This window comes from Lacerta agilis, chromosome 3, assembly GCF_009819535.1.
Source record: "Lacerta agilis isolate rLacAgi1 chromosome 3, rLacAgi1.pri, whole genome shotgun sequence".
NCBI classification, from domain to species: domain Eukaryota; kingdom Metazoa; phylum Chordata; class Lepidosauria; order Squamata; family Lacertidae; genus Lacerta; species Lacerta agilis.
The window spans coordinates 117,264,279-117,290,914 of record NC_046314.1 but is presented as its reverse complement, the minus strand read 5'-3'; the positions used below and the strand labels follow the sequence as shown (position 1 = coordinate 117,290,914).

Below are 26,636 nucleotides of genomic sequence, written 5' to 3'. Positions count from 1 at the left end.
TCCCCAGCTCCCCAAAACTTCTACTGAGAGCACAGCAAACGGGAGGGGGCGAGAGATGATCCCCCCTCGCCCCCAAACAAGAGCAAAACTTTTAACGCGAGAGCCTCTCGCCCCCCCCCCCCAACCCCGCCGTCCCGCCAAGCAGCCTCTCTGGCGAATTGGGGAGGGGGACCCACCTTCGCAAAACGACAAGTTACTCTTCTTCTCCCTTTCCCCTAGTCTCCCCCCGCCCTGTCCCTTCTCTTTGCAAATCGATCCCGGGGGGCTCCCTCGCCGCCGCCTGCACACACAGACACCCCCGCAAAGCCCCCGCACATAGTGGAGGGGGGGAAACAGACAACCCCGCGCGCGCGTGCACTCCGCGCAAATTTGCTTGGGGGGATCTGGGGGTGCAAAGCGGGCGACTCCCCCCCCCCCCGGGCTCCCCTCCGTACCTGCCCGCATGTCCCGCCGCTGCAGCATCCGCGGTGCCGCCGAGGGGGCGGGGGAGGGAGGGCAGGCGGGGGAGGGGCGCGCGGGGGAGGGGAGGGGGCACAGGGGAGGGGAGGGGGCCGCGCCGCCAATGTTCTTTGTCTGGGAAACTCCGGGACACGTGACGCAAGGCGCCGCTCCTGGTTGGCCGCGAGCGATGGAAACGGGGGGGGGGAGAAAGCGAGAGAAAGGTGCGGGGGGGGGGTTGTCGGGGAGAGGAGAGCGGCTTTGCGAGGCTGGTCTGGCGGGGGAGGCGCCTCTGCAATTGCCCCCCTCCGCACGACTGCAGAGAACAGATGCGGGGGGGGGGTCCCCAAAGTTGCAAAGAGACCTCCGAGATTTTTTTTAATTTTTATTTTTGCGCGGGGGGGGGGAGGTCTTGCCAGACGAGCGGAGCCGCCGAGCACCGCTTTCCCGCTTCGGATTCCGGCCCGGGCACGTTCACACGCCCGACTTCGGATCGCGCGGGGCTTCCTAAAACCTCGGGGAGGGGGGGGGGTGTTCGTCTGCTCCTACTGAAAATGCAACGAGGCGCTATCCCCCCCGCAAAAGAAAAAGCGCGCACGTACAGGACCAACGCAGTGTCTCCAACGTCACCCGGAGATTGGAGCCGCCCCCGAACCTATTGGCGCGCAGAGAGCGGGGCGCAGGGGCAGCGATCCTGGCTTATTGCGCGCCTCCAGAAGACAGGGAGGGGCACGCACCATTTGCGCGGGGTTTAAATTAGAAATAAATGGGGGTTTCTCTTATTTTTTTTCAGCCGGGGCACTAGAACCCCCAGTTCCTCGGAAAGGGGCGTCACGAAACCCCGTCTGCGCCCTTGCGCTTCTGCGCTGCTTGGCTCTCGATCCGACCCTTCCGGGTACTCGGGGGAAACCACAAACCTTAACTTTATTCCTGAGAAGCTGCCCTGTAACACGTGTTGGAAAAGACGCTCTCCAAGGGATGCCGGTCGGAACATGTGTCAACTCGCGGGCAGGAGCCCAAGCCTGGAGACCCCCAGCCCACTCCCTTCCCTGCGAGCGAGTTCAGTGCCTGGGAGGGGCCGAATCGCAGTTTTCAGGGGAGTTGCTCCGAGGGGGCCATTTCCTCTACCCAGAAGCTGCAGATCCGGCCGGCATAGAGGGAGGGGCTCCCACGACAGCCCGGCTGGGAAGGACCCGCCGGAGTCCAAACCGACACAACGACGGAGCCACAACTCTGCAACCATCATGAACGCGCACAGAGGCCTCTCTTCCCTCGCGCTTGATGGCACTCGGAATCAGACCCAGTTGATTCCACTGACAAAGTGCCCGGGGTTGGACTAGATGACCCTTGGAACCCCTGCCAACCCTACAATCCTGTGACCATAGGGGCTCTCTAGATCAGGCCCATGGAATGGGAAGGCCCTGCCCACTGGTGGCAGGCGTATCTGGCTCCCTAAAGCACGCTTTCTCCCATCCCAAAAAAGCCAACATGCTGTTCTCACCACCCTGGACCCCTGCACACCCACCTGCGTGTATAGCCCCCCCCCCCGTCTGCACCCACATTCACAGGGCAGCATTTGATGGCCTCTCACTACCCATCTGAAGAAGTGTGCATGCACACGAAAGCTCATACCAAGAACAAACTCAGTTGGTCTCTAAGGTGCTACTGGAAAGAATTTTCTATTTTGTTACCCATCTCCTGTTGCTCCCTCCCTAATTTTTTTACAGTGTCTCAAAAAACTCAAGTGGTGTACAGCCAAAAATAGACTACTACTACTACTACTATTATTAAAAACAACAACAACAATAACAACAACAACATATACAAAGGATGCAATCGAAAACAGAACGTGCAGAACTGGCAGCTACAGGATACATTATTAAAAACAACCCAAGGTTAAGACTATCTGCAAAACTTGACAAATTATCCAAATGACTCACACCCAGCAGACCCAAGTTTGCCATGCCCATCGACTTCAATGGGTCGACTGAGCAGGACGGAGCTGGACTCGGTCCATGAGTATCAAGGAAGGGCATTAAGGAAAGGGGAGCAACCCAGGACAGAGAGGTTTGCTCACCTGACCCTAAAATGCAACTGGCACACTCCAAAAACCATGTCAGCAATAAGGAAAGTGAATCTGGGGTGGGGGCCAGTTTACAAAGTCTCCCCCCCCAACACAGACACATTCTAGGCAAATCCAGCAGTTCTGTTGGCTATGAAACGCCACCCTGACCTTCGTCCAGGAACCGGGGACCAGGAAGTGGCTCCTAACCATCACCGTATCTTAGCCTGAGATTCCCTTGGCAACCCAACCTGGTGCCCCCCCACCAGATGTTTCGGACCACAACACAGCTGTGGTGTCTAAGTTGTCGCAGAATCTGGAGGGCATCAGTTTAGGAGAGGCGCTGCTGGATGGCAGGACCCCAAGAGTGGGGCAGGGTTTGGCCACGGAAGTGACCCCACTGAAACAGAGGCAGGGGGGAGCAGCCAATGGCCAAGGCTACTGAGCAAGACTGGCCAAAGGAGCCGGGAGCGAGCAGGGGGCCCCTTGGCCCCAGAGTCTGGGGGTCCCCCTGGCCTGCACACTCTGCACATTGATTCCCAATGCAGCTGACCAGGAACGTAAGAGGCGCCTGGATCAGGCCCAAAGGAGCCTGTCTGGTCCAGCGCCCAGTGGCCAGACAGTGGAAAACTGGCAAGCAGGACCTGAGCCCCAGATCCCTCTCCCCTCCTGCCTTTTCCAGGGGTCCGTGTGTCTGGCTGGTCTCAAGCCCACCCAGGGACAGCTGCGGGAAGCATTCCTGCCTTGCAGGGGGCTGGACTGGATGACCCTCCCAACCTACAGTTCTGTAGCCCCCTCCTGCAGGAATCTGCCCCCTTGCACCCAAGGCCAGCCCAGTCGCCTCTGCCTCTGGAAAACCTCTGTCACCCAGTGGCTGCACGGAGAGCCAGCTCTTGTCTGAAGGCGGCAAGTGGAGGCAAGCAAGATGCAGCCCCAGAACCGCCCCCCCACCATACGTCTCTGTCCCCAGGGTGCTCCCCCCCCCCGCAACACCCCACAAAGGGAGTCTGCAAAGCGCTCTCTCTCTCTCTCTCTGCTTCTCCCTTCAGGGCAGATTCTGTTGCAGCTTGCCCACCTCATTCCATGGGGAGAGGGGGAGAGCCAAGAGGGATCCTGTTGGGGGGGGGAGCAGGGACAGTGCGCTGGGGAGGGGCTAAACACTTGACCCAGGTCCCATCCCCAAGGGGGTCTCCAGGTAGGGCTGGGACTGCCCCCTTCCCAAAATCCTGATCAGCCACTGCTGCCTCTACAGAGGCCTCCCGTCCACCTGAGAAACACTGCAACAAGTCCTGGGCTGTGCTGTCCCTTCCTGCATCGCCCCCCCCCCCAAAAAAGAACTGTGATTTAAAACTGCAGCTGCCTTCCTCAGCACTTTGAATAGTGGATAGTTTTAGCATACTCGGGAATCCAAAGTTTTGTGTCTCTTTCGAAGGAAGGGATACTTCTGCCATTCCCATTCCAGTGCATTCTGTGCCCCCCCCCAATATCATGTGGCAGGAGACTTGTTGCAGGGCAAGACCCCCAAATCCCCTGACCCTCCAGAGACGTCACTGGCCGCTCCTCAAGCCCAGAGAGACCAACACAGAATGCTAACCTGCCTCCCACTTCCTGCTCCATCCATGCCCTCGGTTATTTTACAAAAACATCCAGCAACATGCAAGAGCCGCTTCATGTGCAGGAGAAACAGCACATGCCGTGACTTCCCTTTGTCCTCTGCCACTTCAGAAGGAGCTGCTGTGGGTTCAAATGCTCCTCCATCTCATATCTCCCTGCACACTGAAATCTAGCAAGTCAGGCAAAGGCCGCTTTAGTCACACATGCCAGCTCTCTACGTGCCAGGAAGTTCCGTGTGGGTAAGTAGCAAAGCACCTGTGGCCTGCAGACCAAAGCAGAGTGACACCCCCCCCCAGTCACCAATACAGACCTTCCTGACCTCTGCAGATTAACTCCTTGCTATCCCTGCCACTGTCCAATCTGTGCTGCTCTCGGTTGAACAGAGCCTCCTTTGAATGCTGAGGGCTGTGTGCCCACACACAATGGTGGGGGTGGGGGAGATCAGAAGGGCCATACATCCCAGTGGTTAGAGCACCTGCAGAAGACCCCAGAAGACTCTCCAGTGGAAAGGGACCCCCTGCCAGACAGAAGAGACACCTGGGCAAGGTGGATAAAGAACCAGGCCTGGCCAAGGAGCAAACCCTCTTTAGCTGCAATTCCTGTGTGACAGGGGGTCAGACTAGATGACCCTGGGTGTCCCTTCCAACTCTGCCATTCTGTCCTGCTTGCCTGTCTTTTTCACCGGCAGAGGAGCAACCGTGCAGGGGAGTGCCTGTCGCCCCCCTGCATGCTCCTCCTTTCTCCCCCCCACTGCCTGCTCCCTGCCCTCCCTTGCCCCTAGAGCCCTGCCTCTGATGCTGGGTGAGACTAAGGAAGCCCGGGGACCCTTCTCCGCCCCTTGGGCACCCCTGCCTCATGAGAGGATGCGCCTGAGCCCCGCAGGCCCCCGTGTTCTCCTCTGGATGCGGGAGGTGGCTGCCTCTCTGGCTCCTGCTTCCTGCCGCCATGCCAGCAGCGAGGGCTGCCAGGCTATAAATAGACCGGGGCCGAGCAGGAGGGGACCTGTTGCTAGGGAGACCCAGCGGTGAGGCAGCGCAAAGAGCAGGGACACGGAGATTGGGAGGGAGGAGGAGGGCAGGGCAGCGGCTGCTGGGTGCGAGTGCATGCCCGTGGGCACGGGGGTGGTGGTGGCAGCGAGGGCACCGTGGGGGCTCTGCTGAAGGGCTGCCATGGGGAGGGGGTCTCCAGCTCCGCCATTTTGCTGCAGCAGCGTGCGGGCGCAGGCTCCCCTCGCAAGCTGACCCCTCGGATCCTTTGCAGAGGCGAAGAAAGCAGAACACAGGAGGGGGTGCTTGCAGCTGAGGCTCCCCCCCCTTTTGCACTGTACTTCAGGAAGGGGGGGGCAGGAAGGGCCGCAGAGGAGGGGCTTGCATGCAGAAGTCCCAGGTGCTGAGCGCAGGCAGGGCTGGGAGGCATCCAGCCTGATTTCCCTGGAGAGCAGCTGCCGGCCAGTGCCGGCAAGGCTGAGCTCAGTGGAAAGAGAAGGTGCCCTGCCTGCCTTGACTTGGTTGTTCTGGCACAGCTGCCCTGCCGGCCGCTGGCTTGAAGCGCAAGGGCTGCCTCTGTCCAGCCTGGCCTGGCCTTTGCCTGCAGTGTCCGGGGGGGGGGGGCGAGAGAGAGGTCACCTTCTTCCATTCAAACTGGCAGCAGCAGGCCTCAGCGCCCTTTCAAGGATCCTGAGCCCCACAATTGCCAGGCCCAGTGATTCCTTGGGGTGGGAAGGGGCAAAAGGAGCTGCCATTGATTCAGCTGATTTGAGCTGTGATTCCCGCATTGCAGGAGGGCTCTGCCCCCAAGTCACCTGTTCCAGCCTGCAGCTCTGGCAGGCAGCTAACAGGAGGGAAATGAGGCAGCTTCTAGCCCTGGAAGTTCGCCAGGTGGCATTCGTGGAATCGAGTGGGCAGGGCCTGGTAAGTTCACGGAACAGTAGATCCAATCGCTGGATAAGATTTCCAGCTACAGCCTTACACTTGGAGGACGGGTCCACCGAGCTGAGATTCCTGCGTTGCAGGGGGTTGGACTAGATGACCCTCGGGGGTCCCACCCAACCCTACAATACCAGGATTTTAGGATTCGGCACTGTCCCCACTGACTGGGCAGAGGGTTCCAGGCAAGAAAACACTCCACCTGCAGATGCTGCCACTGGGGCCCGAATCTGGGTGCCAGGCAGATGCTCTGCCCACTAGGCCTCCCCTCAGTGCCCTCTCAGCTCCTGGCAGGATTTGCATTCCTTCCAGACCCCTGTTTCCTTCTTCCAGAGTTCCCCCGCAATAGAAAGGCGACTGCTGGGTCTTGCCCTGGGCCCGATAAAGCGACTCACAGATTAAACAAATAATAAATTTTACAAAGCACCTGAGGGTGGCTTGCGTGGCGGGTGGGGTGGGTGGGGTGCCTGCAATCAGGCCAAAGGTGGGCAATGGTGACATAGCTCTGGGGCAAAAGAGGTTCTGGGCGTGCGAGGAGGAGAGAGGGGAGATTGTGAGGGGGTGTTTAGGGGCCAGCAGCAAAAGGGTGCCCCCACCCTGCACCCCTCTTTCCAAAACCATGCCCTGCAGGAGGAGCAAAGTGGGTGCCTGTGCGTGAGGAGGGAGGGGCACTCCCTGGCAGCGGGCAGACGCAGGGGGAGGGCGTGGGCACATCCACAGCCCCCCCCGGCAACCCACAAGCCCCGGCACGGGGTCCGCATGAGACAAGCTGCCGCCCCCCTCCCCGCAAAACCCCAAAGGTGCGCCACGAACCTTGTCGAGCTGAGCTGCCGCAGGGTTATCAGTCTGTGGGAGAAAGGTAAAGGAGAGGAGGGCGTTAGCACACACACACAGAGCCACAGCAAGAGCACGCTGACTGCCGCCTGCCCGGGCACAGGGGGGCACACTGGGGGGGGGGCTCAGGGGAGGAGGGGGGGCGCAGCTCGGCAGGAGCCGGTTCACCTAAGGCAGGAGGAAAGCCTGAGGTCCAGAGCACCTCGCCCTTTTGCCCCAGGCCAGCCTGAAATCATCTGCAGGAGCGCCGTGGGTTTTTCCCCGAGTTGGCGAGGCTCCTTCCACAACAGCGAGAAGCCAAGCCTGTAGTCCTGTGGAACTCCCTGCCACTGGAGACGCAGCAAGCGCCTTCTGCGCCCGCTTTTACACACTTTTCGGTTCCCCCTGACTTACGCAGGGAACTCAGAGCGCCACCCTTGCCCAATGGCTACTTGACATCTGTTTCCAGCTTTCCGCGCCTGTATATTTTTATTGCTATGAACCATAATAAATGCCGGGGGGGAGGGGATTGGTATACAAATATTCAGCATTGCAGCACCTTCTTCTCCAGACGCCTCCATCCCATAATGCAAAGGGGGAAAAGCAAAGAGGAAAAGCCCCATTTTTATGGGGTTCAACTCACATTTCTGCAGCTTCTAAAGGAAATGGGGCCTTTTCTACAGTTTCCAGACAGATAATCTAATCAGCCAGTCCCATGTCACTGGGGAAACAAACAACCTCCCTCTGCAGCACATTCAACAATGAAGGACGGGGCTGAAAGGGAGCTGGGGACTCTTATCTCTCTCCCGATCTCTTGCTGAGCAGCTGCTGAGCGGGGTCCTTTCAACACCCCCTTTTCCTCTTTGTAAAATAAAAAGCACGATCCTCTTTTGGCCCCTGGGCAATTCAGCTCCAGAGACCACCATTCGCCCCATAAGACGCACAGATATTTCCCCTTACTTTTTAGGAGGAACAAAGTGCGTCTTATGGAGCGAAAAATACGGTGCCTCTGCCCAACAGCAATGCATATCTGCAAGCATGCAGCCTCATATCTTATGAACCCGTGCCCACGATGGACGTGTGCCCTTCCTGAACGCCAGACCATCTGATGGGCTGCATGTGCGCGCACCCAGGAGCATGCAAAGTCATGGGGCGAGGGAAGGAAACCCCAAGGGGGCTCTGTTCATGGCAGACACACAGGCAGCCGGACCCGAACATGTGGAAGGCTGTGGAGAGGCAGAAGACGGAGGGGTGATGCCAACGAGGGGGACCAGGAAGGAAGGGTGGTCCGGGTGCATTTCCCCAAGCATGTGGCTAGACGGTGGAACTTGCTGCCACTGGAGGCCATGACGGCTCAACCCAAATCGCCCGGATCTCTCAGGCCCAAGATCCCCATAGAAGATTGAGCGTAGTTTGGGGTGGGGCTGGGGGTTGTGAGACACTGCGATGCCTGGCTGAGCGCAGGGATCTGCTAAGCGGCTGCCTCAGAAACCAGACGGGTGAAGGGGGGTGTGTGTGAAATATTAAGTAAGGAAACGATATAAATAAGTAGAGAACCACACATTAAAAAAAAAGATATGTGTGCCAAGCAAAACCGAATCCTGCAAGCTATGTAAAAGTATGAAAACTTACATATGATTGCTTACTTTGCATAATTATACCCTGCTAATTATAGGGAGGGCTCTGACCCCCCCCCCACCTGGTCAACCGAGAAGCTGCTCCGTCCCCAAGAAGGCCTGAGACTTCTCTACACTTTCAAGCCGCTCTTGACTCTCTTGAGGACTAGAAACTTGCCTCTTTAAACAGCGGAAGCTGAGCTAGCCAGGATGCCAAGTTCCTCCCCCCAGGGACGCGACCAGCCACCCTCTTGCCGTAGACACACAGCCTTGCCTGGCGCAGAGAAGGCGGAGGCAGAGCCCAGACCCTCAAATTCTCCCAACCGGCCCTCCAGTCACTCCCTGGGGCCGCAAAAGACCCTCAATGGTGAGAAGAAGGCAGAAAAGGGATTTGGGGAGCCAAGAGATACTGTACTGCGTTGGTCATTTCTCATTGGAATGAGAACACAAGGGAAAGGGGGCGGGGGGGGGGTCCCTCCCCACAGCAAAGCGACATTGCAGGGGGTTAGACTAGAGGACCTTTGGGGTGCCTTCCAACTCTAGAATCCTGTGCAATGGGACAGAGATGGAAGACATTCTGGGCTAGGAGAGGAAGGGGATACCCAGCAACGCCCCTGGGGCAGCCTAGGCTGGCATTCTTGACCCCCCCCCCGTCCACTGCACACACGGAACCCCCCTCTCAGTGACACCCACCAAGCACCCAGCAGCACTGCCACCCCACGACAGCCACCCTTCCCCGCTGCCACCCCAAAGCAGCCGCTCCGACCACTACTCCTGCCTTGCATGGCCTCCAATGCACCACCGCCTTGGCCCGGGGCAGGACCAAGAGGCAGAGCCCCGCCGAGGCCCCAACCTTCTCTCGGGCAGGCGCATCGTGGCTTCTCTCCCCCTCCCACAAACACAATTGGATCAGAGAATCGTAGAGTCGGAAAGGGCCCCGAGGGTCATCTAGTCCAAGCCCTGAAATGGATCGGGTTGGACTAGATGACCCTCGGAGCCCCTTCCACCCCTACAGTTACGAGAACTGCAATTTGGGGGTGGAACAAAAATGGCTCCCCCGTGGACCCCTAGAATTCCGCTGTGCAGGCAAGAGGAGTGGTTTGCTCTGGCAGAGTCTTCCTCTCCCATCTCTGGGGCAGAAAGCGCTATAGGGAAGAGCTGTGGTTCAGTGGCAGAAAACAGCAAGGAAAATCCCCACTGGCAGCATCTCCAGGCAGGGCTGGGAGAGAACTCCTGGAGAGCCAATGACCTGAATGAGGCAGCTTCCGATGCCGCCCCCCTTGCAGACAGAACCCCCCATATTCTCTGCGAAGGGGGGCTGACAGAGAAAGCATCACACACCCAGACATACACACACACACACACCCCATAGCATCTCTGCAGCGCGGAGACTGGTGCCTTTCTTGGAAAACCCCAGAAACAGCCCAAAGCAGCCCAGGAGCCCCATATCGAGACCCCTGAGAAATGTTGGGAGTGGGGGGGAGACCTGGTCCACCTTCTTTGTGACCCATATTGCAATTGTGCCTCCACACTGGGAGGTGGAAGCAGCAGAATTCATGCTGACCCTCCTGGAGGAGCCAAGAGGGAGCCCCAGGGAGAGCTGAGGACCCGTGGGGAGGGGGGCCCCTCCCAGGAAGCCTCCACCCTGGGACCCGGGTGCGCCCAGCCTCACCTCCCGCTTCCAGCGCGCCAGCCACTCGTCCCGCTTCCTCTTGCTGATGTAGTAGGGGTCTCCCGCCTGGAAGGTCAGGCGCGGCATCGGCCGGGGGCGAAGGCTCGACTCGCAGCCCAGGCCTCCTCCTCGCAGGCGGCCGCGAGATCCCTGCGCGGGGAGAGGAGGAGAGTCAGAAGGGATCGCTGGATCGGGCCACATTCCCATGTCAGCCGATGCCCCAAAGCAGGACCCGAGTGCGAGACCCGCACTGCCCTCCTGCCATTTCCAAAAAGGGGCATTCAGAAAAGCATTGCTTTTAATTTGGGGGGGACGAGGCCATTTTCATTCTGTCTCCTCTTTAATAATAATAATAATAATAATAATAATAATAATAATAATAATAATAATAATTCATTATTTATACCCCGCCCACTCTGGTCGGCTTCCAACAAAATATTAAAATACAATAGTCAAACATTAAAAGCCTCCCTAAACAGGGCTGCCTTCAAAGGCCTTCTAAGAGGTTTTCTCTTTCACATCCACAGGGTGGGTTTCACATGGTTCAGCACCGAGATATATCTCGGTTTACACTGGACCCCGATACTTGCAACAATTACATTAAATCTAAAAGTAAAACAACAAGACTCAGACAAACATTTCTGAATACATTGCAAAAGTTGTGTTGAAAAGTATATACAAAAAAGTAATAACAATTATTAATGGTGATAAAATTACGTATAGTAAAGTGCATTGCTTAGACTGGTAAAATTTTGAATTTATAGGGCTCTATCGGAAGAGGGGAAATAGAAATATGTCCTTCATGAACCGTTCCCCCCGCCAGTCAAGATCAGAGCTGCAGCTTTAAGAACGGGAGCCGGAGCCTGCTGTTTTCCTCTGCCCTCCTCACCCCGTTTTTCCTTGTGTGTCACATCTTTCAGACTGGAACTGTTTTATTCCTGGTCTTTCTATGAGCCGTTTTCGGCTAAAGACTATATGCTCTCCATCAGGAGGGGGGGGGGGGAGAGTTGGGCAGCCCCCATAGTCCCCACCCACTGGCTCTGCTGATGGGAGCTTTAATCCAAGAGTCCTGGGAGAGCACAGCAGGACCCCCCCCCCCACTCTAAGCAAGCAATGCTCCAGCGTGTGGGCCCTGGAAGCTGCTTCCCCACCCCCCACCCCAAAAAAGAGCCCAGCTGTGCGGAAAATACTTGCCTCCATTTTCAGGGAGTTGTAGTGGTTCTCCTCCTTTTCTTCTTTGCCTGGAAACAGAGAGAGAACAGACTGAGTGCCAGGATCCCAGAAGGGCCGGGGGGGGGGGGAGAAGTCTGGGCCATGCGGGTCCTTCAGTGGGGGGAGTCAAAGAGCCCCCCCCCCCGCTCTGGCAAGTGCCCACACGCAAAGGAGGGCGTTGTGCCTGCGCTGGGTCTGGTAGCGCCACCCCTCGTGGCCAGGGCCCTCCTCTCTCGTTTTTCATATTTAAATTGTTCCTGGGTTTAAAAACTTAACACAAAATCCAGTTTCTACACTTCTCTTAACAATTCGACTTCCCACCCTAACATTCGCGATGTGTCCCGTCCCCCCCCCCAACAATTTCCTGCTGCCTTGCATTCAATAATTATTCTAAGATACATTTCTTTATTTACTTTCTTCTTCCTATCCTTTCATTGCTTATACTTCAAGACCTGCTCAAGATTTCATTTGGCTGGAGCACTTTTTAAAAAAATAGTCCGATAGGAATTTCCATTCTTCCATCTACTTTCCTTCACTCTGGTCCCTTATTTCTGCCGCCGATCTCGCCATTCACCTCAAAACCCACCCCTCGCCTCCTTTCCATTTCTGTGCATACAGATCACAGGCTGTTTTAGTCGCCTACGGAAACATTTTGGGTCCCTCTCTCATGCCCACCCAGCCTTCCCCCCAGCCTAACTGATGGGAGTTGTAGTCCAAAACACCAGGTTGGGGGGGGGGAAGAGGCAGTGAGTGGTGCCAACTTCCTGGGGCCCTGGGTGCCCGACCACCCACAAAACTGCCCACGAAGGGCCCAGGCACCCACAGGGTCATGCACACTGCTTGGCACCCACGGCTCCGGGCACCTACGGTCACAGGACCAAGCTGGCACTCCTGGGAAGAGGGGTAAGTGCCAGGCTCATTCCGCTTGGCAAAGGCAACTCCTTTAAGGTTCTGCCTGGTTTCTTGTCTCCTGGGTGTGTGTCCCCTCTGAACAATATTGCTTTACATCTTATATGCCTACCGACCGCTTCAATCCGCAGAACTGGCACTGCATAATACTCATTCCACATTTGTAAGAAAGTGATATTTTAGTGTGGCAGCAGTTACCCTTTGGAACTCCCTGCCTGTTGAGATCAAGCTGGCGTCTTTGCCACACTCTTTCTGGCACCTGCTAAAGAAGTTCTTGCTTAGACGAGCCTACCCAGGTGTTTAAAACTGGCATCAACTTTCCAATCTGCTTTTGGTTTATTACCGATTTTATCTTCTGGATGTTTAAAGAGTTTCTTTTACTGATAACTTTTGTATTCTCTTTGTAAAGTGCCTTGAGGGTTGTTGTTGTCGATCAAGGGGTGTATGAATCTTATGAAATAAATACGTCAATTGCCCTCTGAATGGCCTCTCTGAATTGCTCCCGTGTCAGTTTCTGTTCCTTGGGGGTGTGGGAGGGCTAATAAGCGAGCATCAGGTATGAAAAATGAAAATGAAAGCCTTGCAGGAACAGAAACTGACAGTGGAACAATTCAGAGAGGTGATTCAAGCCCTCTCTCAGCACAGGTAATAATAATAATAATAATAATAATAATAATAATACCACAGAATTGTAGAAGGGACCCTGAGAGTCATCTAGTCCACCCCCCTGCAATGCAGGAATACAATTTTTTAAAAAATAAAAAAAAACTATTTGCACCCTGCCCATCTGACTGGGTTGCCGCAGCCTCTCTGTGCACACAGCCGGATATTCCCCTCTCTTTTTCCCCTGGAGAAGTTCCCTCTCCTTCCACCCATTGGTCCATTCTCCCCTGGGCGGAGCGGGCGTTTTATTTCTATCTTCTATGAAATGCATGCACACCCCACCAGCAATTGCTTTCAGGGCGGCTAACAAAAATTAAACCTCTCAAAACATCATCATCATCATCATTATTTAAATACACAGGAAAATGTGGAGCTGCAGACGAGGGAAACCAGGAATTAAAATGAAATGCATTCGACATTTTTGAAAAACAAGGTGAGTGGGGAGAAAGGTCCTTAGCAAGGCGAGTTTCCCTGGACAGAGAGGGGCCACAACCGAAAGGGACCTGTCTCTCTCTCTCTCTCTCTCTCTCTCTCTCTCTCGTCTCTTCAGCTGCCGCCCACCTGGGCAAGGCCTGGCACGGGTGGCAGTGAAGCAGCCCTTCCAGGCTTCCTCCCTCGCCCCCGCTTCATCCGCACCCAAGCCAGGGTGGACCTTGGATCGGTAGCTGCTGAAGTCACTTCTAGCGCAACATCCTAATTTGCTGGGGGGCAGTGGCCCCACGGATCAGGCACGACAGCCATCTGATCAACTGTGGAACTCCCTGCCACAGGACTGCCAATAACCTCAATGGCTTTAAGCGAGGATGGGACTAATTTGTGGAGGAGGAGGAGGAGCAGAGGGCGACCCAGGGGGCTCCTAGCCAGGATGCCTCTGCTTTCGGAGGCAGTAAATGTTTCTGAAACCAATATTCCGGGGGGGGGGGGGAATGCTCAGGTCCTGCTTGCAGTTTTCCCATAGGCAGCCAGTTGGGCAGGATGGGCCCCAATCCGGCAGGCTCTTCTAAGTCCTTATGGTAGCCAGAACATGGGCGACTGGGAGATGATATACAATGAAATGAAAAAAATGTTTAAAATAACATTTTATTTAGGAAACCAGGAGCTTTTCTATTAGGAATTACAGGTCCCAACAGACCAAAGGAGCAGAAAAGACCATTTATGTATGGAAAAACAGCTGCCTGGACGTTACTAACCCCGAGTGGGAAGGAAGACAAAGTCCTGACCAGAGAAGAATGGCAAACGGAGCTGATGGACTGGAAAACTCAGAAACCAAGAGGATAAAAACTTTATAAAAGAATGGGGGGGGGGGACTTATAAGTTACCCAGGAGACCACGGTAAGCAGATGGAAACAGGAGCAGGATTTTGATTCACTTGGATTGTTAAGGAATATTATAAATAAATAAATAAATAAATAAATAAATAAATAAATAAATTTTATTTATACCCCGCCCTTCCCAGCCAAAAAACCGGGCTCAGGGCGGCTAACACCAATTAAAATCACAGCAAAAAACAAACACAATTTAAAATAACAGACTAAAATACAAATTTAAAAATTCAATATTAAAACTGCAGTCTCATATTCAAATAACCCACCAATAAAAGAATGAAGCCTAAATATTAAACAGAAACCAACCCAAAGGCCAGGTGGAACAGCTCTGTCTTGCAGGTGGCAAATATGGTTTGATATAATAATAATCGGAGTATGAATATGCAGTTGCAGATTCTTAAAAAAAAGACCCCACGGAGGGAATTGGGGGGGGGGGTGTCTCGAGATTCAGAGAATCTCTTTATACAGATGCGTTTTTACTAATTTGTGTTTATTTGTATTTTGTGTTTGTAAGACCAATTCAGTAAAAACGATTTACCAAAAAGGAGAAGAACAACAAGGGCAATTGCAGCCAGGTGCGTCCACCTCCCTGTCCCTCCTAAGCTGGTCTGGGTGACTGCCCTCCAGGTCACCCAGCAAGCCGTTGGCAGGAACCTCACCTCCCTCTACCTGCCAAGGGTGCAGGTGAGGAGAAGCCCCAGAGAAGCGGGGGGGGGGAGATAATGAGGAGAAGCCCCCCGGGAAGCCATGGGGTGGCGGGTGGCGTGCCTGACATCTGCATGGGACAGGATATGCCAAACAGGAACTGAAGGGGGGGCAGAGGGAGGGAACCGCTGTCCCGTCAAGAGTTGGCTCAGCCTTTGCACTCCCCCCCCCCACGAGAGCCGCCAGCTTCCTGTGTCACTTTCTCGCAGGTAACAGAGGCCACAGCTCAGCTTAAAAATAGCACCCGGCCTGAAATTTGGGTGTGGGGTGGGGGCAGCGGAAGAGAGCACCTCTGCAAGGCTTCTGAGAGGGAGGCGGGGGGGTGGGGGGGCGTGCCAGGAAGGACAAACGCACAGGCTGCCTGAATGTGCCGTGTGGGAACAGGTGGGGGTGGAGAGACGGCAGCGATGAGAACCTAAGTTCATAAAAACCGCCCCGGTGAATCAGGGCAACAGCCCAGCTAGTCCGGCATCCTGTTCTCACAGAGGCAACATGCCCCCCAGGGACTTAGGAATCCAGATAGACTGCCTCTGGGTCTGGAGGCTCCATTAGAAGCTGCTGAATCACGAACAAAATTATCCCCTCCTGCGGTTTCCAGGAACTAGGATCCACAAGTGTTGCTGCCTCGACAGCCCTCTCCTCTTCCTCCATGAGTTTTTCCAAACCTCTTTGAAATCCATACAAGTTGGTGGCCCCTCACAGCCTCTTGTGGGAGGGAGTTCCACCGTCTACCTATGCACTGGGTGAATAAGGACTTTCTTTTATCCATCCCAAATTTCCCAGTACTGTATTCAGCTTTGTCGGCTGACCACACATTGTGGCGTCGGGGATTGTCTGAGGACATGAGCCAATGCGCTCCGTGTGTCACCTTGCCCCACGCACACGGCGCATTGAGCAAATGTGCAAGCGTGTGGGATTCTGCCCACAACGCACAGGAGAAAATTCAGAGCAGCTGCCGCCGCCCGACTCCTTGGCACTCTGCACAGATGTTCTCCTGCGAAAGGCTCAAGCTAGAGGACATCCTGGTGGATTGGGCCCCATGGGAGGGCCGGATCCAGCTGGGCTCTCTTCCGCTGCTCCACTTGCTGGGAAAAGAGCCTCTCCTGGGCTCAGCACTCACAGCCCCCCCAACCCTCAAGGGGTGACTACCTAGGGAACCAACTCTTAGCCTGACCTACCGCACAGGGCTGTTGTGAGGATGAAACGAAAAACTATGTGTGCCGACCTTGACTTCCATGGGGGGAAAGGTGGGGTATAAATGAGAGCAACCCCCCTTTTTTGCACCAGGAAGGCAACAATCAGAGCCCAGAGCTATGGGGTGGGGAGGCCCCAAGGCAGCCAATGGGGGCAGCCGAATAAATGGGCAAAACTTATTTCATAGGATTTCAGGGTCCTTCATTCCTGGCTTCCCTGCATCTAAGCTGTTCACCCTCGTTGCGGCTCATTAAAATTTGGGTCTTATGATATCTACGTGTCTTATCTGTTGTGCAACACACACGATTCCTTTCCCCCTTTTGGGTCCCTCCGAAGATCTGGAAAATGTTGGCATTTTGCCACTCCGCAAACAGCCCCCTCCTCCTCGATGGAAGCCGCCTCCCCGTCCCCAGCCAGTATCTTCTGGACCTGGGATGCCCAGGCAGGACGCTCTGGGGTCCCAAAGTCTGGAGGGGGGGGAGCCTTTCCACTCCTGCCCACCCCAAATAAATCCCCGGCTAGCTCAGCAACAACTCCGGGGTTGCTGGCGGCCGCCTCTTTCCTCCGAGGGTCCCTGGCTTCCAGAATTTCCATCTGGCCAAGCCTTGTCCGGGAGGAGGCCCCCTCCTAAAGGAACAATCCTGGCACAGTGGCAGAGGAAGGAGAAGACCCCTCCCCTCGCAGGCTCCCCGCCAGCAGGAAACCTAAGCTCCCTGGGAATGTGGAACGACTCTGCCATTCTCCTCCTCTGCGGCTGCCCTGGAAAAAGCCCCCTGGATTTCTGGGGCAGGAGGAAATCCTCAGGCAGGAGCCGCTGGGGCAGGGGGGGGCAGGCAGGAGGGAGCGTAGACCCTCCTGGGAAGGATCCTGCTGCTCACGTCACTGTGCTTTTGCCCCTTCCTCAGGACACAACGTTGGGCACCCCGAAAGGCTGCCAGGCAAGGAGGGAGATGGGCAGATTTCACCCATAGGGCACAAGCCCCACACTGAGGGGGGCAGGGGGCTCCCATGTATTTCAGGGACCTTCCTGGGAGGGAGGGGGCAGGTGGAAAATAATAATAATAATAATAATAATAATAATAATAATAATAATAATAATAATAATATTATTTATATGCCATTCATCTGGCAGGTTGCCCCAGCCACTCTGGGCAGCTTCCAACGAATTATAAAACCACAGTAAAATATTGCACATGGAAAACTTCCCCACTCTCCAGCCTGTGCTTGCGCAAGAGAGCACCCCGCTGGGCCCCCAGAAAATTTCCAATGAAGAGGCTGGGCCCCTCAAAGTTCCATGGCAGCTGTGCATGCAAGCCGTGGGGCGGGCGGGTGCACATCATGCACACAAGCCGCAGGGCGTCCGTGCAACATGTCCCCAAGTGACGCCAGCATGCTGTGGTGCATGGGCGCACGGCACGAGCCCATCGCAGGGCCTCCTCAATCGGGAGGGCAAGGCGGTGCGCATGGAAACATCAGAAGAGACTGGCTCCTGGATCAGGCCAATGACCCCCCCCCCTCCGATCCGGGCATAAGAGCATCACTCCCCCCCCCCCATCCAAGTGGGATTCAGAAGCATGGCTGCCTCCGACTGTGGATCCAGAACAACAGCTCATCCTGGGCAGTAGCCCTCGATGGATGGCCGCCTTGTTTCTTTCCCTCTCTCATTTCACTGCCTCCAACACCTTGTCCTCCCTCCCTCCCTCCCTCCCTCCCTCCCTCTCTCTCTCTCTCTCCCCCCCCCCTCTCACACACACAAATTGTCACAACACCTCTGAAGGGATCTCTTCTGGCCGGCAACCCAAACCACAGCCCCACTTGGCCTCCGGCTTTGAGGGCTTCTGAGCCGGTCTCTGCCCTGGCAGCTGCTCCCCTTCGCCCAAGCCAAAGGGCACAGCCACCCAGCAACCTGGCTGGCCCTGGCACCTGCAGGCCGGATCATGGAGCCTCCCAAGTTGGGGGGCTGGCCGCCTATGGATGTGGGCAGTTTAGTGGACTGCACAGAGAGCTTTTTTTTGGGGGGGGGTGCTGGGAAATGCTAGAGACACTTGTGGGGAGCAACCCAAGAGCTTAGGAAGTGTGTGTTATGAGAGTCCATTCTCTTTATTTATTGGCATGCAGGTTCCACATTCCCCCCCCCCCCGGGAGCTCAAGAGCCTTAGTTCTTCCTCTTCTCACTGAATCCTCACAACAACCCTGTGAGGTAGGTCCGGCTGAGAGGCAGGGACTGGCTCAGAGCCACACCCAGTGAGCTCATGAAGGCCGAGTGGGGATTCGAACCCTGGTGTCTCCCAGGTCCTAGTCAGACACGCTAACCATTACACCACACTGTCTCTGCACAATAGCCCTTCCCACTGCAGGAGTCCAGAAGGAAGAGCATCAGCTCAGCAGCCTCCCAGGGGACCCTTAGTCCACCACCCACATAGCTGGCATAACCAGGCACACATCGTACAATCGTAGAATTGCAGAGTTGGAAGGGGCCCTGAGGGACATCTAGTCCAACCCCCCGCAAGGCAGGAATAAAGGAGGCAGGGTGAGGCAGGCACTTGGTTTCCCCTCAAACACCTCCCACACCTGTGGTTGTGCAGGCAGAAATCCAACTGGAGCACATCAAAGTGTGGCCAGAGGTGCTCTCTGGCGCACACCTGGTCCCCAGGGCATCCCTTGACACCTGCCTGGGCCAGGAATGCTCTCCCCTTGGTGATGTTGCCGCAGGTACGGCAGCAAGAGAAATTGCAGTGTGGGCCTCACCCAGCCACTCTGTGCCCACTGCAAGGGAGGCAAACCAAGCTGGCCAGATCTGTAAGGCCCCACAGAGACCGCAGCTGTGATCTCTAAAATAACCTTTGCCAACCTTGTGCCCTCCAGATCTTTTGGTCTGTAGTCTCGCTACACGGCCAAGCTGGCAGGGGCCAACAGGGCACCAGGTTGGTGAAGGCAGAGCTACATGAACTCCCAAGTCAGAATTCCTGCATTGCAGGGGGTTGGGCTAGATGACCCTTGGGGTCCCCTTCCAATTCCATGATTCTAGGTCTCCCTCCTTGCTCTGAGCAGCTGAGAAGCAAAGCGGGCACAGCCTTCAAGGGACTCCCAAAAGGGGCAGCAGAGCAAACCCAGCTTCTGCATACGAGAAACAGATGCACACTCCAGTTAATCGAATGCCACCTGCAGCATCAGGCCTGGCCCTCTCGGGTGCCTCATCGTTATAAAGGTGATTTCTTAAAGCACATGCATGTTCATTCTGTGCCTTACAGTAAAGGATGCTGGGGGAGGGGGGCTATACAGCACCGTATTTTTCGCTCCATAGGACGCACTGGACCATAGGGCGCACCTCATTTTTAGAGGAGGAAACAAGGAGAAAATATTTTTCTGGTTTTCCTCCTCTAAAAGCCCTGTTTTTTTGAGGATCAGCTAAAAGTTTTGCAGCTTTTTTGCAAAGGGAAAAGCCCTGGTTTTTTTTAGGATCTGCTAAAAGTTTTGCAGCTTTTTTGCAAACGGAAAAGCCTTGTTTTTTTGAGGATCAGCTAAATGTTTTGCAGCTTTTTTATGGGATTCAACTCACATTTCAGAAAAATCTTAAGGAAAGGGAGCAGTTTCTACTGTTTCCAGACAGATAATCTAATCAGCCAGTCACATGTCCTGGGGAAACAAACAACCTCCCTCTGCAGCACATTCAACAAAGGAGGGCGGGGCTGAAAGGGAGCCGGGACTCTTATCTCTCTCCCGATCCCTTGCTGATCTCTTCCTTTCAACACCCTCTTTTCTCTTTGTAAAATAAAAAGCACAATCTGCTTTTGGCCCCTGGGCAATTTAGCTCCAGGGACCACCATTCCCCCCATAAGACGCACAGATATTTCCCCTTACTTTTTAGGAGGAAAAAAGTGCATCTTATGGAGCAAAAAATATGGGTAATTGCAAAACTGCTCCAGGAGCTGAGGGATATTGGAGATGTCACCGGTGCTAGCCAATCAGCCCTGCCCACAGACGGATTCGTTTGCAAGGTTGCAGCACTGTTTCCTTCGAGAAGAAATGTAATGTTTGGACTGAATGTGGAAAGGGGGCTTCCCGGCTGGCCCTAAGAACTGGGAGGTTCCTTAAAGCTAAGGGACCCCTTGGCTGAGCCTCATTTCCGCCTCCCCACCACACTGACTGGTCCCCCTCTGCCCCTCGCTTGCAGAGTGGCGAGTGCCCCCCCAACCCAAGACCCTTCCTATGTCCCCAGCTCACCTTCGCTGGCAGGCGGGTCGGGGCTGTCCTTTGGGGTGCAGCGGCCGTTCTCCAAGGCCCGCCCCCCCACCTCCCCATCCGGGAGGCTGCTGGCCTCGTCCTCGCTGGGCTGCCGGCCCTTCAGGTCTGTGGCGGTGCTGCTGTTCTCGGGGCTCCCCATCCCGACATCTCCATTGGGCACTTGCTCCACGGGGCTGGTGTTGTGGGCAGGCGGGGGGCACTTGGGTGCTGAGGCTGTGTCTTTGGGGGCTTCTGCGCTCTCCACCTGGAAGACAAAAGCGGGGAGAGGGCGTGAGACTCTTCGCACCCTCCGGATCGCGGGAGGGGTCTTGGGGCAGGGAGGGGCATCATCCAGGAAGCCACAAGCAAAGCAATGACCCTTGACTGACAGCTGGGAGGGAGGGAGGGAGGGAAGGAGGGGGAGCCAACTTCAGGCAAACTGGGACCAGAGAAGTTGCAAGTCGGTGTAGGTGAGAATTCTCAAAGAAGACACATTTCATTTTTTAAAAAAAAAAAATGCACTTCAGGTGTATGATGTTTTCATACACACAAATACACACACACACAATTTTTTGTTAATTTTTCTGTTTTACAATTTAAAATACTCATTTAAACATTCTTAAAATATGACTTCCCTTCTTCTCTTTCCATGGTTCATTTTGCATATCATTACTCCCTGCATCTTTTACAAAAACTAAACCATTCAGTATTTCATTATTGCACCCATCAAAACTTATTTACACTGTTGAATTTATCTTAATGCTGCCCACGTTTTCAGGTGTGCACAATTCCCCCCCCCCATATATTCCGTAAACGTTTTCCAATCTTCTTTAAACATTTATGATGTTTTCTGCCTAACCCTAAAACAAATGCAGCCCAGAGATTTCCGGGAGAGACAAGGGCTATTCGGCTGAGCCATCACTGCGCATGGGGGAATGGGGGCATTTGCAGGGATCAGCTGCAGAATCAGAGAATTACAGGGTAGACCCCCCCCCCCCGGGCCATTGAGTCCAACCCCCTGCAAGGCAGGAACCGCAACTAAAGAATCCCCATCTGGTTAAAAAACTCAAATGAAGGTGAGTCCGGCACCTTCCGAAGTGGCTGAGGCCGCTGGTCAAAGATGTTTGGGGAGCATTTGTACACACAGACACAAAATAATAATAATAATAATAATAATAATAATAATAATAATAATAATAATAATTTATACCCCGCCCATCTGGCTGGGTTTCCCCAGCCACTCTGGGCAGCTTCCAGCAGAATATTAAAATGCAATAATCTATTAAACATTAAAAGCTTCCCTAAACAGGGCTGCCTTCAGATGTCTTCTGAAAGTCTGGTAGATGTTTTTCTCTTTGACACCTGGTATGAGGGCTTTCCACAGGGCGGGCGCCACCACCGAGAAGGCCCTCTGCCTGGTTCCCTGTAACTTGGCTTCTCGCAGTGAGGGAACTGCCAGAAGGCCCTCAGCACTGGACCTCAGTGTCCGGGCAGAACGATGGGGGGTGGAGACGCTCCTTCAGGTATACTGGACCGAGGCCAGTTTCCCACAAGCACCTGCAGGGAAGAGGACGCTCGAGAAGATGTCCTTAACCCACCCCACCCCCCAGTGTGGTGTGGCCATCACAAGGGTGGGCCAGGGCCTGGGAGAGCAGGGTTCAAATCCCGACTCCGCCAGGAAGCTCACCGGACGATCTGGGGCCAGTCCCCGTTTCTCATCCGCCCAACTCCCTCACAGGTCTGTTGTGAGAAGAGGATGGAGAGGGAGAGGAGATCTCTTTGGGTTCGGGACAGAAGCCCACAGCAAGCAGCTCTCAAGGAGTCCTCTCCTCCGAAGAGCACACTTGCCGCTTGTCCCAAACCTATATGTTTTCAGGTAAGAAGAATCTCCCCCCTCCTCTTTCCTGCCTCCTTTTCTCCCTCTCCCCCAGTTTGCACCCCCTTGAAGAAACGGATCGGGATTTACAGGCCTTGCCTCACTGGTTCCATTGCAAGTGCAGAGATGCTGACGGGGAGCAGAGAAAAGGATGGGGCGCCCCTTTGGCTGGCCCACAGCGCCCCCCCCCACTAGCACCCAAGTGAGACAGGAAAGGAACATGTTAACAGGCAATGTTCTTGGGGGGGGGCCCTTTGACACCTTTTCATCCATGGCCATTTGCCTCCTGCTCTTAAATTCACTTCCCTTTGATTCCAAGTGGGCTGACCTTACGAGGCAATAAGCCATTTGGTCCGGCCAAAGCCTCTGCCCCAACCCCCAGCGCCAAATGGGCTTCTGCACTGGGGCAGAGGGTGCTTCAAAGGGCCTTCCGGGAGGGACCCAAAGACGGGCAAGGCTGGTCTGAGTGGCACAGCCGGACATCCCAAGGGGAGTCTGCTGTTTTCAGGCCAGGGGCGGCCCACCTGGCCCAGCATCCTGTTCTCGCAGGGGCCAACCAGGTGCCCATTTGGGGAAACCTGCAAGCAGGATTCGAGCACAAGAGCAAAACTCTGCTCTCCTGTGGCCAGGGCCGTCTTAGAGGGATCGGCCGCCGTGGCACGGCGATCCCACGGCGCCCCCGGCGTGCCGCCTCTCCGCCCACCTCCCTCCTGCGCTGGCTGCCCCTTGGGAGGGGGGTGGGTGGGTGAGCGGGGGGTGAGGGTCGTGGCGCTAGAGCGGCACAGGGTTTTGCGCGCCCTTCCAGCGCTCCAGCTGGGGCTCCGGGAGGTGAGGGCAGCCGGCTTGGAACCCGCTTGGCCGCTCGTGGGGGCAGGGGCGGGTTGGGGAGGGGGCGGCCGGTATGCCGGCGGGCTCGCGGGGGTGCCCCTGGGGGGCACGGCGCCCTGGCGCACCGCACCACCAGCCCCTATGGACGAGACGGCCCTGTCTGTGGCTTCCAGAAACTACTGGGATTTTGATCACGCATGCAGGGCAACGCCATTGTGGCTTTTTGGGAAGGGCTCCTCAGGCAGACACACAACTCTGGGTACCAGGTTTTTTTTATTCCAGGTACTAGTTTCTCTCTCTCTCCCCCCCCCCCATTCAAGCCATTCAGGGGCCACACCATGAAGGAGTGGGCCACAAGGCAACACCACTGCGGGCAAACAAAAGAGGGAGACGAAGGGATGCCTGTTGCCAAGGCAACAAGGTTGGCAGCTCCCAGCTTCCTGTTGCTGCACTGGAGGCTCCATTGGCCACCAGGAAGGAAAGGCAAGGACCATGAGCATCACCCCCCCATCCTCATCAGCCTGGTTGCCTTGGCAACAGAGGGAGGCATTCCCTCCTCCCCTGTGAGCATCCTGCCTCCCCAGCCAAAAGGCAGCTTTCCAGGGCAAAAAGCAGGGGGCGGGGGGGGGGGGGAAGGAATCCTGCCCTCTGCATTTGGCTGAAAGTAGTCGTTTGAGGGAACAGGGCACCCCAAAAGTGGAATTGCCTGGCAACAGCAACTCAAGATTGTCATTGCATCATTGCATACACAGAGCATTACACACACACACACACACACACACACACACACACACACACGGGGTCAGGTTAATCCAGAGGTACAAAACAGCAGTCTCTCTCTCTCTCTTTCTTCCCACTCTCCTAGGGCGACACGAGGCAAGCAGAAGGTGAGTATCATAGCAGACTTTTTTTATTGGGGGGCAGCATCAACAGCGGCGCCACCTCCGAGCCTTGTCCTCAATCTTGCTCACTGGACGAGCCGGATCCAGCCACAACAGAACAGGCTTCCCAGCAGAACTAGGGGGCACTGACAGTTGCTACAACAACAGACCCAGTTACTAGCCCCCGCAACGTGAATTTTGCCACCTCTGTGAGGCACCAGCCAACAAGCTACTATTGAGGGTGGTGAACTTTCCTTCATTGGAATTTTTTTAACACGGTCATCTGTCAGGGGTGCATGGCAGGGGGTTGGACTAGATGACCCTCGGGGTCCCTTCCAACTCTACAATTCTAGGAGCAGCCCATCTTAAGACCCAGCAAACCGAAAGCAGGCTTTCAATGAGTTGGCTGTCCCAACTATCCAAGAACTAAGGCAGGCCCTTCACCCAAATGCCAACCACAGAATCAACGGGGCACAAGCAGCTGAGCTGGGAACCCCAAACCCCACAACCAGCCCTGCGCAATACAGAGAACACTGGCCTACCTTGCAAAGTCGTCGTAAGGGTCAGAGAGAGAGCCATTCAGAAATGGCAAGTTTTAAAAATGGCAACCGCCAGGAATAATGCAGTGAGGAAGGGGTGAGAAGCATCTGGTTGGAGCAGGTGGGCCTCTGTGGTGACCCAGCCCCACAGAAGCAGTCTGCCCGCCCCACGGAGCCGCAGAGGGAGGGACTGGGCCAGGGGGCAGCGACACGAGGCGGCAGCCGGGAACAAGGGCTTCCTCCTGCTTCCTGGAGGCCTCAGGCACCCTGGCCTACGTCTTCCTCCTCCTCCTCCTCCTCGCAAAGAACCGGCTCTCCCAAAATAGCACCCTCGACCCACCCACACAGAGCGGCATGCAAAGTGGGGCCGGCTCTTCCGCAAGGGACAGAGCAGGGAGAAATCCAAGCCGACACAAGGGACCCACAACTCTCCCATATCGTGATGGTGAACAGTCACAACCCTCCGCAGCTGTAAATCACGTCCTTGTGGCCCACAACTCGTCCTTCCTTCCCCTTTCGGCTCTGCCCAGGAACTGACCCCACAGAGCTGCCTCCTTGCTTTGCGCAGGCTGAGCACCAGGAGGGATGTGACCCATGCGCAGGACCTTCTGCAAATTCAGCGCACGCAAAGCAGAGCAGGCGGCAGCAGCGGCTGCGCAACTTCGTATTGCTGTGGCAAGGAAGCACGGAGGAGGCAGGCGCCATTTCGGAAAGTGCTCTCCGCATGGGGGAGCACCAGGGGGGTTTCCCCCTCCTCTCACGAGAAGCAGAAGCAGAAATGGAGGGGGGACCCACACTTGGGTGAGGCAGGGGGCAGAGTTTGCTGGTCTGGTTTGTGCTGCAAAAAGCCTGCCGGAGACTACCGCCCCCAACACAGTTGAGGAAGCTCCTCCCTGTTCCCATTTCACAGGTGGGGAAGTGAAGGGAGACAGGGGTGTCACGCAGGGAGACCACAGCAGAGCAGGATCCCATCTGGGCCCCCCACCCCCAGCAGCCACTGGAAGCAAACACAGCCCAATCTAAGGGGCAGTTTAACATACATCACATCCTCCTTCTTATTCTTTGGCGACCACTCACTAGCTGAGGAAGACTGTCCTCCATAAACACGGTCTTAAGAGGGAGTCCGTAAGTGACTGCGGAGGCCAATTCTGGATCCACACACCCTTCCACAGTGGGGACATTGGTATCCGGGCGGGAGTTGATCCCAGTGAGGGTTTGCCAAGCGTGCCTTCCTCTTAGCACGTTTCTCCCTTGCGCCCTGAGTTCGAGTTTCTTCAAAGCCCAGGATAATAATAAACAATAATAAACCTTTATTGTCCCTACACCACCTGTGTGCAGTGAAATTAAAGGAGCCCCCCCCCCAATACACTCAGTCTTGTCCGCACTCTGTGTGCTTGTCGGAAGTCAATTGGACCACTATTTTATTTCCATTCAGCAGCCCAACAGCCCACAGATAAAAACTGTTCTTTAACCTGTTGGTGCGACTGACTATAATTCTGTATCTCCTGCCCAAAGGTAGGAGATTGAAGAGGTGCTGGCCGGGGTGTGTCTCGTCCCTGAGAATTTCCCTCGCTCCCCTGCGATGTCATCTAGTGACCTCAGGGGACAGCCCATGATATCATGTGCTGTGTCCACCACCCTCCGTAGGGACTTCCTGTCCGTGGCTGTCAAACCAGCGCAACACACTGGGATACAGTATGGAAGGACGCCTTTGGTCAAGGCTGTTCTCCAACTGGAGCGCTCGCAGGCCAGTGTTTCCCAGTTGTCGGTGTTTATACTACATTTTTTAAAATTTCCCTTGAGAATGTTTAAGAATAAGATAAGAATAATGGATGAGGATTTAGGATGAGGTATGATCATATGGGGGTAATACCAAGAAGACTAGTTTAAGATGAATAGTAGATCATGTTAAGTAAGATGATTTTTGCATTTTATATATAAAAGTATGTTTAATTTTTAAAAGAAGGGGTTAAGAAAAATAGATTGGATGTAAAACCAATGGTGAAAAGGCAGGGGAAGTCGTGTCAAGATATGGAAATAGAAATTTTTTTTTTTTCTGAGAAGAAGCTTAAGGAAGAAGGAGAAAACTTGGCAATGTTTGTGTTTGTTTTAGTGAGTAAGTGATTTGTATTTTCTTTTT

The 26,636-nt window shown here is 55.0% G+C and overlaps 1 protein-coding gene across 2 annotated transcripts in view; it reads right to left on the bottom strand.

Moving 5' to 3' along the window:
• DNMT3A (DNA methyltransferase 3 alpha) overlaps nt 1-26,636 on the bottom strand; it is a 64,976-nt gene that overhangs the window by 23,787 nt on the left and 14,553 nt on the right. For both annotated transcript variants that reach the window (XM_033145250.1, XM_033145251.1), the window contains exons 3-6: nt 20,373-20,637; nt 11,335-11,381; nt 10,141-10,290; nt 6,853-6,885 (exon numbers count right to left, since the gene is read on the bottom strand). In XM_033145250.1, coding sequence (XP_033001141.1) covers nt 6,853-6,885; nt 10,141-10,290; nt 11,335-11,381; nt 20,373-20,637 — 495 coding nt within the window. The remainder of the gene's footprint in view (nt 1-6,852; nt 6,886-10,140; nt 10,291-11,334; nt 11,382-20,372; nt 20,638-26,636) is intronic.